This window comes from Myotis nattereri (genome assembly GCF_964212035.1).
Source record: "Myotis nattereri genome assembly, chromosome: 14".
In the NCBI taxonomy this organism is placed as follows: domain Eukaryota; kingdom Metazoa; phylum Chordata; class Mammalia; order Chiroptera; family Vespertilionidae; genus Myotis; species Myotis nattereri.
This window is the reverse complement of record NC_138089.1, coordinates 60,776,975-60,789,296: the sequence shown is the minus strand read 5'-3', so window position 1 is coordinate 60,789,296 and position 12,322 is coordinate 60,776,975. Positions and strand designations below refer to the sequence as shown.

Below are 12,322 nucleotides of genomic sequence, written 5' to 3'. Positions count from 1 at the left end.
CGGGGTCAGTGAAGGGGGCAGTGGAGCAGTGAGTCAGCTGCTGGTTCGACACGTAGGAGGGGACCAGGGAGACAGACACACAGTCCCAGCCGGGCCCAGCGCCTCGCCCCCCCCCCCCCAGGGCCCACCAGCGGAGGCGTGTTCGTCACCCACACGGGGTGGGAGTGCCCTTTATTGGCCGGGGCTGCTGCGCGGCCAGATGCTGCAGGTGGCCCTGGATTTGGGCCAGGAGGGCATCCAACATGTGCAGGACCGTGACCAGCAGGGCGTGGTCGGAGATGGGGGTCCGCCGCTTACCGAGTCCAGGGGTGTGAGCGGGCACCTGCAGGACCTGAGTAGGACCGAGAGGCAGCGTGAGAGCAGAGGGGTGGACAGGGGCGCGACGCGGGGCCCCCCTGGGGCTGGGGCGATGGGCTGGTGAGGGGGGAGCTGGGTGATGGACGGTCTGTGGCGGGAGTGGCCATGGGGCCCCTGGGGGCTGGATGAGGACTAGGCATTGAAAGGAGACGGAGGGGCAGGGTCCTCGCCCTGGGGCACGGTCAGGGATCAATGGGTGTGGACATATGTACGGACCGTGGGGTGTAGGGGGGCAGCAGGGGCCCCACAGAGGTGGGCAGGAGGCTGGTGGGCAGCGGGGCGGGTGGAGGGAGGACGGGTTCACTGGGTGTCGGTCCAGGGAGGAGGCTGGGGGACCAGCAGGCTCTCACCTCGCTCCTGGCGCCCTGCGGGCACCGCCGCTGCAGCACCTTGCGGCCCACCATCAGCATCATGGCGCTGGTGAGCATGACCCCCGTCACCGAGTAGATGGGGTTCATCCCCAGGCCCAGCCATTGGCCGGGACAGCCCAGGCTGACCCCGCAGCCGTCCAGGCTGCTTGGCTGGCACCCCCAGGGCTGCAAGTCCAGCCCCACCTGGTACCACAGGGGCCGAGACCAGGCCTGGGAGGGAGCAGACATGGCCAGGAGGAGGAGCAAGAGCAGGAAGGCCGGCGCGTACTGCATGGCGACAGCGAGTGCCAGCGGAACCCGTGCCAGCGGAACCCGTGCCAGCAGAACCCGGAACCCGGGGCCTGGGCGCCTGGCGACGGGCCAAACACCTGGGGAGGCAGCGGGTTCCAGTGGGGGCTGGGGGTGGGGCAGTGCCAGGCCCGGAGGGGGCGGGCGGGCGGGCCTGGGGCCCAGGACGGAGGGACGGGCTCCTTTGCCCTCCTCCCTGCTCCACACCTCACACTCACCCCCTAAAACTCTAAGGCAGCCCCGTGCGGCTGCCCTGCCTGCCCTGCCTGCACTGCCTGCAGCAGCGGAGTGAGTGCTCAAGGGCGGGGCCTGTGGGCGGGGGGGGGGGCTCAGTGTTTGAGCTTCGACCTATGAACCAAGAGGTCAGGGTTCAATTCCGGTTTGGGGCACACGCCCAGCTTTCAGACTCCATCTCCAGTGTGCGGTGTGCAGGTGGCAGCTGGTTGGTGATTCTCTCTCATCACTGATGCTCCTCTCTCTCCCTCTCTGGAATCAATAAACATATTTAAAAAGACAGACGTGGCCCCGCCCGCAGAGTACGGCCCGAGCCCCCCCACGTCTGAGCGCTCTGCCCCCCTCCCACCCCCGCTCCTGAGCGCACTGCCCTTCGCTCCTCGATGGCAGCCGGGAGCCGGTTCCCGTTCACGTGCGACCTGTCAGGCCTCCCTGGCCGTCTGGGCAGCAGGCCCTCTGCCCTCCGGTGACCCCTTACTTCCTGCCCAGCGTTGCTGCGGAGCCGCGAGCGCTCCCGCAGGCCTGCCTTTCACTGGGCATGTCCGCTCCACTCGGCCAATATTTACCAGGCACTGCCATGCGCCAGGCAGTCCCGGAGCCAGGACGCGGCTGGCAGAGCAGACAGACAGCCCACGTCCTGGGCCTGGGGGAGCGGGAAGCAGAGCTGGCCAAGGTGACTCAGTGGCTGGGACGGGGCCCAGCTGCACGCGCTCGGGCATTTCCTGTCTCCGTGAGTAACCAGGAGGCACCCAGGAGCGGGTGCTGGTACGTCCCCCACCGAGGCCCAGGGCTCCAGGGCCTCCCACCCCCAATTGAGCGTCGCTGGCAGAAAGCCTACTGCTGCCCACCGGCCATAGGCCCAGATGTCGGCGTTTTATTTTATTTTAACTGTTTTTATTGGTCTCAGAGAGGAAGGGAGAGGGAGAGAAAGAGAGAAACGCCAATGATGAGACAGAATCATGGATCGGCTGCCTCCTGTACGCCCCCTACTGGGGAACGAGCCTGCAACCCGGGCCTGTGCCCCTGACCGGAATCGAACCCGGGACCTTTCAGTCTCCAGTCCGACGCTCTACCCACTGAGCATACCATCCGGGGCAGATGTTGGCGTTTTAGGCGGAGATTGGCTGACCTTGACCTGCAGAGCCCAGGTGACCTCTAACAGCGGCGTTTTCCCAAGCAAATCAGTCACCCGCACGCTTACCTCTAAGTGGGACCAGCCGCACCTGTGAGCGCGGGCGCTTCCGCCGCCGGTTGCTCAGACACCCTCCCTCCCCGGCTGCCCAGAGGCCCGCCCTGCCCGACCCTACAGGGGGACCCCGAGGACAGGCCCTTCCTGAGGCAGCTGGTCCCAGCGACTGCACCAGGGAGGCCCAGTGCCAGGCCTGTGTGGCTGGGAAAACGCGAGCCTGGGTGCCCCGCCCCGGGCCTGGCCCGCCTTCTGCACCCTGGCTCCCGACATTTAACACCAGTTCCCACTTTGGGGCATAAGAAGAGTCAGGGGCCAGGGCCGCGGCCCCCTGGTGCCCACCAGTCACAGCAGAGCCGGGTGTTGGGCAAATGAGTCTTTATTCCTGAAGCTGAAAACACTCATGCCCACCCCGACCTGGCCAGGGCCCAGCCCAGGCGACGGCAGTGTGTGTGGAGTCGGGCCCTCCATCCCTGAGTCGTGTGTGCGTGCGGAGGGGACTCCCGAGTGACATCCGGAGCGGATGGGGGTGCTCAGCCCCGCGCAGCCCCAGAGGCGGCCGTCTCCGCAGGTGGCAGCGAGGTCAGAGCTTGGTGACCTGAGCGGGCAGCGGAGGGGAGCGCCGTCAGTTACCCAGGCACACACCGCCTCCCGGACCTGCCCCTGCCGCCAGCTCCATCTCCAGGCAGGAGGGAGGGGGAGCGGGGGCGGGGGTCCTCGGGGACCCCGGAGCTGGGTCAGGGTCAGGGTGGGGACGAGCAGTAAGCGGGCTCAGCGGCCAGGGGCCGGCTCACCAGAACAGGGCTGACGGGGCCGGACCGCGGGTGCTGGAGGGCGAAGAGGACGGCGTCGTGGACGGAGGCGAAGAGGTGCTGCTTCGTGATGGACGCATCGAAGAAGTGCCCGGCCTCCAGCTGGGCGACCACGGGGGCTGCGGGCGAGGGCGGGCTCTCCTGACTCCCGGAGCCGCCAGGAACCGCCCAGGCTGCAGGTTGGCCTGCCTCACGCGTGACCCTTGACCCCGCCTTCCAGGAGTCCAGCTCCAGGGAAGGCTCCTTCCTGGCCCCGCCCTCTTCCCAAACCACTCAAGGTCCCCACCCCACGCACCTTGGCAGCCGGCCATGTACACCTCCACCTCGATCTCCCGGAAGTCACGGAAAATCTGTAGCGGAAAAGGGGGCCAGGTTCAGGGGGGAGGGGAGGGGGGTTTGGAGGGAAGTTCAGGGGTGGGGGTCAGAGCTCAGAGGGCTCCTGCGCCGGGCAGGGGTCAGGGCCTTCGAAGGGCGCCGGCCTTACGTTCTTCAGGCTCTTGATGCACACGGTGTCCACGAAGGAGAGGGCGCCCAGGTCCAGGACAAGGCTGTGGAAGGCGGGCGGGGACAGGCCCAGGCTCTTCAGCGTGCACCCGTCTGGGGCCTGGGCACCTTCCTGCCCGCTGGCCGCTGGCTCCGCTAGTTCATGCTCCATGCTCACCTGCTGGGGAGCCAGACACCCTTCAAGGCTGCCCCCGGGGAGGGGGAGGGAGGGACCCGCACAGACAGGCAAGGACTCATGCAGGTGTGGGACGAGCACGAAGCACCCACACACGGGGTGCAGGGGACACAGGACATGGCCATGGGGAGCCTCCTGGATGCAGACAGGAGGGACACTGGGGGACACACAGGAGAGGGCACCCCGACTCAGACAACACACCCTGACGTGCGTGTCCCATTACCTCCTGGGCGCGGGCTTACTTGGGACCCATGAGAAGGGAGGTGTTGGGGGACAGTGTCCCCCCCTCAGCCAGGCGGAGGGGCAGGGGCTGAGAGACCCCGACACCCACGCACCGTGCCCTGCAGACGCCAGCACCCACCTGCGTCTCTAAGGGAGCTGGGCGTCCCCTTTGGCCCCTCGTCTTCCCCACACACTCTCCCCCTCCCCCTCGACCCGAGCACAGGCTGTGGGGCCTGGATCAGAGAGGAAGCCACAAGCAGAACCCTGCGGCCTCGCCCCGGGGACCCCTCCAGAACCACGGCAGGCCCATGGCTTCCCCCGCGGGGCGCGCCCCGCCCCCATCTCTGCAGCTACCCCCCACCCCCCAACCTCACCTGGGCCTTGGGGCCGTCCTCATCCTGGCTCTTGATGGCGCCGTCGCTGGTGTTGACATCGATGGGGACAGAAGTGCCCGTGGAGGCAGCGGCCTGGGACGGGCAGGGGGACAGGAGAGCCGTCCAGCAGCTGGCCGCAGCCTGGCGTCGCCCCTGGCTCTGGGCGGAAGGCGGGCCAGGAACCGAGCTCGGGCCGAGGCCAGGCGGGAGGCGGGGTTCTGACCAGCCCGGGGACACCCCGATGGAGAGGGCTGGGGGCTCTACTGCCAGGGGCTCAGAGGTGGGGAAGAGCCCCCGCAGGGAGCGAGGAGCAGGGGTCAGGGGTCAGGGAAGAGGGGGTCAGGCAGGAGCCGGGGCCGGTCGTGGGTCCCTGCCTGTTTCTGGGCCGTCGTCCGCTGGCGCTTCAGCTTCAGCTCCTGCTTCCGGAGCAGCTTCCTCTTCCGGGAGATGAGGTGGTCGACGTCCACGCCACACTAGGGGCGAAGGCCGCACTAGGGGCGAAGGCTGGGGTGCGGGCGCCCGGGAGGGGGGTGGCCCCGGGGAGGGGGGTGGGCGCCCGGGAGGGGGGTGGGCGCCCGGGAGGGGGGTGGGCACCGGGAGGGGGCGTGGGAGCCCGGGAGGGGGGTGGGCGCCCGGGAGGGGGGTGGGCGCCCGGGAGGCGAGGCCCCTCTGACCTGACCCTGACCCCAGCCTCACCCTCTGCTTCAGCGCGTCGCTGTAGAGGTCAGCGTTGGCAAAGTACACAGTGGCCGAGGAGCGGAAGACCTTCACTCCCGGGACCTCCCTGGCCTGGGGGAGGGTCAGGTGGGGCGGCTGAGCCCTCTCTCCTGTAGCATCTCATTCTCCTGCCTCTCCTGCCCCGTGCACCCCAGTGCCCCCCCAACCCTCTGCTCCCAACCAGCGGAGGCCCAGCCTGCAGCCTGCGTCACCCTGATCCTTGTCCTGCTCCTGCCCTCTGCCCTGGCCTCCTGTGGGCCCCTGCCCTGGCCCTGCGGTCTGTCCGCTGCCCAGGCCTCCCCGTGGGCCCCCTGCTCTGGCCCTGCGGTCTGTCCGCTGCGAGCTGCCTGCGGACAGTGACCTTCCCCAGCGGCCACCACGCAGGCCCAGCCCAGGTCTCGGCCGGCTCCGCCCTGCCCTGCCCTTTCCGTCCGGCTGAGCTGCTGGCACGTCCTCCCTCCCGCGGCCTGGTCCTATGTGCTCAGCCCCCAAGGCTCCACGTCGGGGGCAGGCTGGTTCCTCCTGGGCCCCATCTCCGTGCCCAGCACTTGGCCTGGGACGGTGCCCAGGACCTGCCCTCACACCCCTGGCCCAGCACCGCCTGCAGGGCGGGCTAGTGCCACTGGCTGAGACCCCGAGGCCCAGGCCCAGCTGCCCCGGGTCCTCCGGCCCTTCCTACCCCCTCGGACGCCGAATGGGGGTCATGGATCCCAACGCCTCCCCCGAAACTCCAGGGACCAACGTGTCCTTGTCAGGCGTGGAAGGGACTCACAAAGGCCCATTGTGCCCCGGCCCCACCCCCGGCCTCCCTCCGGCCCTCACCTCTGCGTACTCTGCCACGTCTCTGTAAACATCTGTGTCTGGAATCTGCCCCAGGACAGAATAGTGGGGCCTGGGGAGAGATGGTGCGTAGGGGGTGCGTGAGGGGTGACGAGGAAGAACGAGGAGCCTGGGTCACCCCAAGATGGGGGGAGCCGGGGGAGCCGTGTGGCTCTCACCCCCCGGTGAGAGGCGGGCGGAACTCACCTCTGCGTGCGGACCACCACGAGCAGCAGCGAGAAGGCCACGGCCACGGCCAGGCCCAGGTCCAGGTTCAGCAGGATGGTGGCCACGAAGGTCACCAGCCAAATGAGCTGGAAGCAGACACGGGGTCACGGGGCCGCGGGCGCTGGGCGGAGGCCCCCCCTGGCCCGGCGCTCACCAGGTCCACGCGGTTCGCCCTCCACAGGGAGCAGATGTCCCGGAACTGCAGCAGCATGCCCTTCAGGTTCACGATGATGATGGCCGCCAGGACCGCCTGGGGGCGGAGCCGGCTGACCCCACGCACGGGCATCGCCCACGCCCACCCCGGCCTGACCACATGGGTCTGACTCCGAAAGGTTCTCTCCCTTGACCCCTAGCTCCAATCTCACCCCAAAGATCTCACCTGGGACCTGACTGGCTCTGAGCCCAGGGCCTGTCTGGGTGTGGGTGTGGGTGGGTGGGGTGTGGGGTGGGTGTGGGTGGGTGGGTGTGGGTGGGTGGGGTGTGGGGTGGGTGTGGGTGTGGGTGGGGTGTGGGGTGGGTGTGGGTGTGGGTGGGTGGGGTGTGGGGTGGGTGTGGGTGTGGGTGGGTGGGGTGTGGGTGTGGGTGGGGTGTGGGGTTGGTGTGGGTGTGGGTGGGTGGGGTGTGGGGTGGGTGTGGGTGTGGGTGGGGTGTGGGTGGGTGGGGTGTGGGGTGGGTGTGGGTGTGGGTGGGGCTCACCTTGGGCAGGTCTTGGAAGAGCTCCCCAAGTTTGAGGATGATGATGAGGATGAAGAGGGAGGAGACGGCTCCGGCCACCTGGGGGTCGGGGTGAGCGGACGGGGTCACCAGGTCTGTGTGCAGAGGCTGGGCCCCGCCCACACCTGCCCCCGGCGCCCACCTGTGTGTTGCCCCCGGCGCTCTCCTGGACGAGGCTCCGGGACATGGAGCAGCTCACGGGGAAGCACTGGAAGATGCCCCCGATGAGGTTGCTGAGGCCCAGGGCCACCAGCTCCTGGGGGCAGGGAGGAGCTGTCACCAGCGAGCCCGGCCCCGTGGCGTCCCCACCGCCATCCCCACTCCAGAGCCCAAGGACTGGCCTGCTGTCCCGTGTCCCCTCTCCACCCTCAGCCCCGCATGGTCCCACCGGACACTCCCCCCCAGGCCCCGGGGTCTCTGGTAACCAGTGTGCCCCTTCGTGTCCCCCGTCTCGCCCCCAGACCTGGTTGCTGTCCACCCGGTAGCCATGCTTCAGGGCGAAGATCTTCCCCAGCGAGATGGCGATGGCGAACCCCACCACGGCGATGGCGAAGGCGTTGCCCACGAGACTGGCGAACAGCTGGGGGCTGGGGGCCACGGGGCGCACCAGCCTGCGAGGGGCGTCTGTGAGGCCAGAGGAAGGCGCTGCCTGGGCCCAGCCTTCCCTCACCTCCAGGGGCCGGAGCTCACCCTGCAGGGATGCTGCCCACGACATCCACCCCGAACCTGTGCTGGAGGCCCACGCCGTAGGAGATGGCTGTGGCCCCGATGAGCTGCGGGGACAGAGTCGGGGGAGGGGGGGCTGGCACTGCTGTGGGGGATGGGGAACCTCGCTGGGGATGGAGAGGGAGGTCGAGAGCCAAACCTCCGTGGGAGGGGGGGCTGGGGGGGAGTCAGTGAGAGGGGAGGCGGCTGACGCGGGGCCTCCTGCGTGGTCCCCCACCCCAGGACCTCTCACCGGTGCCACCCCGTGAGGCTTAGCCCTGGGGGTGCCCACAGGTGCAGCCTGCCTGGCCCCCCGCCCGTGCCCTGGAGCCGAACCGTGAGCAGCTCCCCGGGGAGCGGCAGGGGCAGGTGTCGCTTCAGCTTGTCGTTCAGCAGCTTCACGGCCACCAGCACCAGCCCTGCCACGGCGGCGGTGACCACGGCGCCCACCACGCTCTGGCGCAGCTTCCAGCAGACGTCCAGCAGCGTCTGAAGGGAGGCGGGGTCACGCCAGCCCTCGGGGTCACGGGCACCCCCCGGCCTCCTCCCGCCCGCACTCACGTAGACGAGGGACAGCGGCCCAGAGAAGCTGCTCAGCTGGAGGCCGAACACGTACTTGAGCTGCGAGACGAAGACCTGCACGGCGGCGGCCGTGGTGTAGCCGCGCACCAGCGGCTCGGACAGGTAGGTGACCACGAAGCCGAAGTGCACCAGGCCCAGCCCCACCTGTGGGCCGGCCGCGGCGGTCAGGGGCCTGGGGGTGGCTGGACCAGCGCCCAGGGCAGGAGGGATCGGAGGGGGTGCGATGAGGAGGACGGTGAGGCTCAGACACAGGGGAGCTGGCGGGGCGGAGGGGGTTGGCAGTGGCGGGGACGGCGGGGGCCCCTCCTGACCGCTCCGCACCTGGAAGAGGCCCACCAGGACGCTGAGAGTGGAGGCCACCTGGACCCGGCTAGCATCCCTGGCCATCACGCTGACGGTGGAGTTCACGGCCTCGTCTGGGACCAGGGCTTCCGTCACGCTACCCACCATCACGGACATGACAGCAAAGGTGCCTGCAGGGACAGGCAGGTCTGACGGGGAGCGGACGCTGTCCTACCAGGAGCCCTGGCCTCAAGGGAGAGGCGGGCGACATCAGTTCTAGACAGATGTCCCCAGACTCCACTGTGCAACGGAGGCCGTGCTGGGGGTCAGGTGGGAGCCCTGGCTCTGGTGGCTAGACATGGGCCCTGCGCCCTCTGCCCCGTCCCTCCCCCCCCCCCCGCCCCGTACCCCCTGCTCACGTCAGGTACCTGTGCCTGCGGCCCTGGCTCACAGGCCTCACCCTGCCTGGGAATGACCCTCAGGCCGTCTCCCAGCTGCCCCGCTCCGCCCTCCCTCACCCTGCCCTCCACGGAGGATGTGGGCATCGTCCTGTCAGGCTGGGCCTGGCTCCACTCACCCACCGAGATGTGCCGGGAAGTGCCAAACAGGAAGTAGATAAAGACAGGGTAGAAGGAGCTGTAGAGGCCATACACGGGGGGCAGTCCAGCCAGCAGGGCGTAGGCCAGGCCTGCAGGTGGGACGGGAGCATGTGGGTTTGGAGGCTGAGCCTTGAGAGAATGAGGAAATCCCAGCACCAGATCACCGTTCCAGGGGCAGGGGTCATGGCTTCAGGGTTATTTTTTTGTTTAATATACTTTTATTGACTTCAGAGAAGAAGGGAGAGGGTGATAGAAACATCAATGAGAAACATCAATGGTGGAAGAGAATCATTGATCAGCTGCCTCCCGCATGTCCCACACTGGGGATAGAGCCCACACCCAGGCATGTGCCCTTGACTGGAATCGAACCCAGGACCCTTCAGTCCTTGGACTGATGCTCTATCCACTGAGCCAAACTGGCTAGGGCTAGGGTTATTTTTTGCGGGGGGGAGGGGTAAGGTTTGCAGGCCAGGTCACCGCCCGAAGGCTGAGGGTGCAGCTCCGAATCAGGGCCTCACCCTGTGGCAGCTGCATGATGGCCACGCTCAGGCCAGACAGCAGGTCGCCCAGGAGCCACTCGCGCACAGGATACCGGGGCAGCCAGGCCACGACGGGCAGGTGCTGCAGCAGCAGGGCTCGGGCCCGGGCCCGGGAGCACCTGGGGACACGGGGTCGGTATCAAGCACGGGAGCTGCCTAAGTCCCGCCAGCGGCCCTCCCCCATCCTCAGTCTTACTGCAAAGAGGTTCGCCACCAGCGGGTCCCGGGTGCCGGGCCCCAGCGCCCCAGCTCCTCCAGCTGCTCCTGGTCCAGCAGCTGCCGCTCCACACGGTAGTCCCGCCTCCTCCGCTCCATTGCCTCCGTGGTGGCCCGCAGTACCTGGGTGTCCCCCAGTCTGGGGTGGCGAGACCAGAGACACAGTGAGAGCACCCCTGGCCCAACCCCCCACACCGCCCCGTCGGACCAGAGCGTCGCCCATCTGACTTCGCGAGGCCCCAAGATCTCAGTGGGTCCAACCTCCAGCTGGCCCCACGCCCGTGCGGCAGGGGTAGAGCCTGAACTTTGGCTGGTGGAAGCCTCTTCCTGGGCCAAAGTCCCCCATCAAGAGACAAGGGGATGAGCAAGGCCACACCTCCAGCCCCGAGGTATCTGCTCAGCCGGAGTGTCCACCAGCCGGGTCCCAGGCCGGCTGCCCCTCCAGCCTCCTCCCCTGAGCCCCTGGGCCTCCCCCAGCCAAGCTCTGCTCAGCCTGAGTCCTTTCCCAGCTACCCCCGAGCCCCTGCCTGGCTGGGAGCCCAGACAGGAAGGACCCAGCAAAGGGGACCTGGCCCTCAGGCACACCCCTCTTCAGAGCCCCTCCCCACAAGGGAAGGAAGCTCCCGCCGGAAGGGGGGACCTCCGGGGACAGCCTCACCCGCAGGCAAGTTTCACCCGCCAGCTGCCTCTGTCCTGGGAAGAATCGACCCCGAGTTCCCACCGGAAGAGGGGGCGTGACCTCACTTAGCAGCAGGAGGTCATACCTGGGGTTGCCCTCACACGGGGGGTGTGTGGGGGGGGAGCTCCCCTGGCCCTGGAAATAGGAGCTATCAGAGGGGGGTTCGCTAGACCTGCCAAAAGCTCCCACCAGCTGGGAGCTTTTCACCGGCAGGGACGGTCCGCCCACCTGGGGGAGCCCTCACCTGGGGGAGCCCTCACCTGGGAGGGGACCTCACCTGGGGGAGCCCTCACCTGGGACACCTTACCTGGAGGAAAGCTCTCCCGGCTGAGAAGGCAGCTCTGCCCCGGGGCGGGTGCCACCCAGGAGCGGGCACTCGCCGGGAAAGGCTCTGCACCGGGTGCCCGGTCGCTCGGAGGAGGGCGTGCGCGGCGCACAGATCCTCGGGGACTGGCACCGCCGGCTCGGAGATCTTTGAGCCCCGCGCCCCTCCTCCTTGAGTCACTCGGGTCTCCCCGCTCGGGCAGGGCCGGCGCCGGCAGGCGGGGCCTACATCCCGGGCCCCTCCTTCGGGTAGAGCTCAGCGGCCCGAACCCCCGCGCTCGGTACCGGGCCAGGAGCCCAGCTGGGTGGGCCAGGCCTCCCCACGGGCTCGGTGCAGCGACCTCGGGCACCAACGCAGCCCACACGCACCTCCTGGGTGGACTCCAGGGCGCGCCGCCCCCCGCCGCGCCCTGGAGGCCGGGGTCCCGGGCGCCCGCCCATCCCTCGCAGCAGCTGGGACGCTGCCCGCAGGGAACCGCCGGGAGCAGGGAAGCGGGGCGGTGCAGGCGGGAAACCGCTGCTTCCGACTCGGCGGCGCCCCCGCTGAGCGACCCCTCGCCAGCGCCGCGCGGACACCGGGACCCGGCCGCGCCCTGCACTCACCCCGTGGCCTCCGACAGCCCCGGGGCGAGCGCGCTGCCAGCCGCTCCAGCCGCTCGGGCCGAGGCCGCTACGGGCCGGGGGGCGGGGCTTCGGGGCGGGCCGGGGCTGAGGCGCGCCCCCGGGAGCCAATCGCCAGGCAGGACGGGAGAGGCTCGGGCCAATCAGCGTTTCGGGGCGGGGCCTCGGCGAGGCGCCCTGGGCGGGGCGGGCCCCGCGGGGGGGAGATTTAACTCCTTCTGCCCCGCGGCCGGCGTGGGCGCTCCGCCGGGCCCCGCCCTCCTGACTGAGCGAGCGGGGGCGTGGAGGGGGTGTCTGCAGACGGGGGAGGGGGGGGGTGTCTGCAGACGGGGGCCCCGGGCCGGCTCCTTACGGGGCTCCTTGGGGAGGCCCCGGGGAATAGGAAAGGAAACCCCGCGAGGCCGGGATGCCGAGGGGCGCGACTGGCGACCCCAGCCTCAGCCCCGTGGGGGTGGGTGTCCGGGTCGTGGGGCCGCTTGTGCCCCTGCGAGCGCCACCCTCGGGCTTTTGCTCCGAGACGGGAGGGGCCGGAAGCCTCCCTCCAACTCTGGACAGACACCCAGCCCCGAAGTGGGGCTCCCCCCCAGCCCCGCCCGGGAATGCTGTCCCCCCCGCCAAGGTTTCCGCGCGGAACGTGATGTCCCCACGGCTCCAAATCGCAGAGGCTGCCGGGGCCGGTGCTGTCCACGGGCTGCAGGGTCAGCAAGGGCAGCTCTGAGCGCTCCTGCCCTGGGCCAGGCAGGTGAAGTCCGCAGCTGCCTGCAGCCCGGCCTG

At 69.4% G+C, this 12,322-nt stretch overlaps 2 protein-coding genes across 3 annotated transcripts; both read right to left on the bottom strand.

The window, feature by feature from the left end:
- Window positions 1–145: 145 nt before the first annotated feature.
- Window positions 146–1,001, bottom strand: TMEM89 (transmembrane protein 89; the record flags this gene model as incomplete). Its single annotated transcript, XM_081106373.1, has 2 exons — window positions 146–331; window positions 708–1,001. 2 exons carry the CDS (start codon window positions 999–1,001, stop codon window positions 146–148), a joined length of 480 nt encoding a protein of 159 aa, XP_080962499.1.
- Window positions 1,002–2,136: 1,135 nt separating this feature from the next.
- Window positions 2,137–11,596, bottom strand: SLC26A6 (solute carrier family 26 member 6). Of its 2 annotated transcripts, none has more exons than XM_081106252.1 (21): window positions 10,911–11,596; window positions 9,905–10,063; window positions 9,688–9,827; window positions 9,148–9,258; window positions 8,610–8,761; window positions 8,268–8,432; window positions 8,043–8,195; window positions 7,692–7,774; window positions 7,465–7,612; window positions 7,144–7,257; window positions 6,984–7,061; window positions 6,442–6,537; window positions 6,267–6,373; window positions 6,063–6,132; window positions 5,220–5,312; window positions 4,898–4,996; window positions 4,524–4,616; window positions 3,733–3,912; window positions 3,544–3,598; window positions 3,231–3,367; window positions 2,137–3,034 (listed from the first exon to the last, which is right to left on the bottom strand). In XM_081106252.1, exons 2-21 carry the CDS (start codon window positions 10,021–10,023, stop codon window positions 3,020–3,022), a joined length of 2,208 nt encoding a protein of 735 aa, XP_080962378.1. In that variant the 5' UTR covers window positions 10,024–10,063; window positions 10,911–11,596; the 3' UTR covers window positions 2,137–3,019. The 2 variants fall into 2 exon arrangements, with proteins under 2 accessions (XP_080962378.1, XP_080962379.1); XM_081106253.1 differs by having other exon boundaries at window positions 2,802–3,034; window positions 3,733–3,909; window positions 10,911–11,541.
- Window positions 11,597–12,322: the final 726 nt, after the last annotated feature.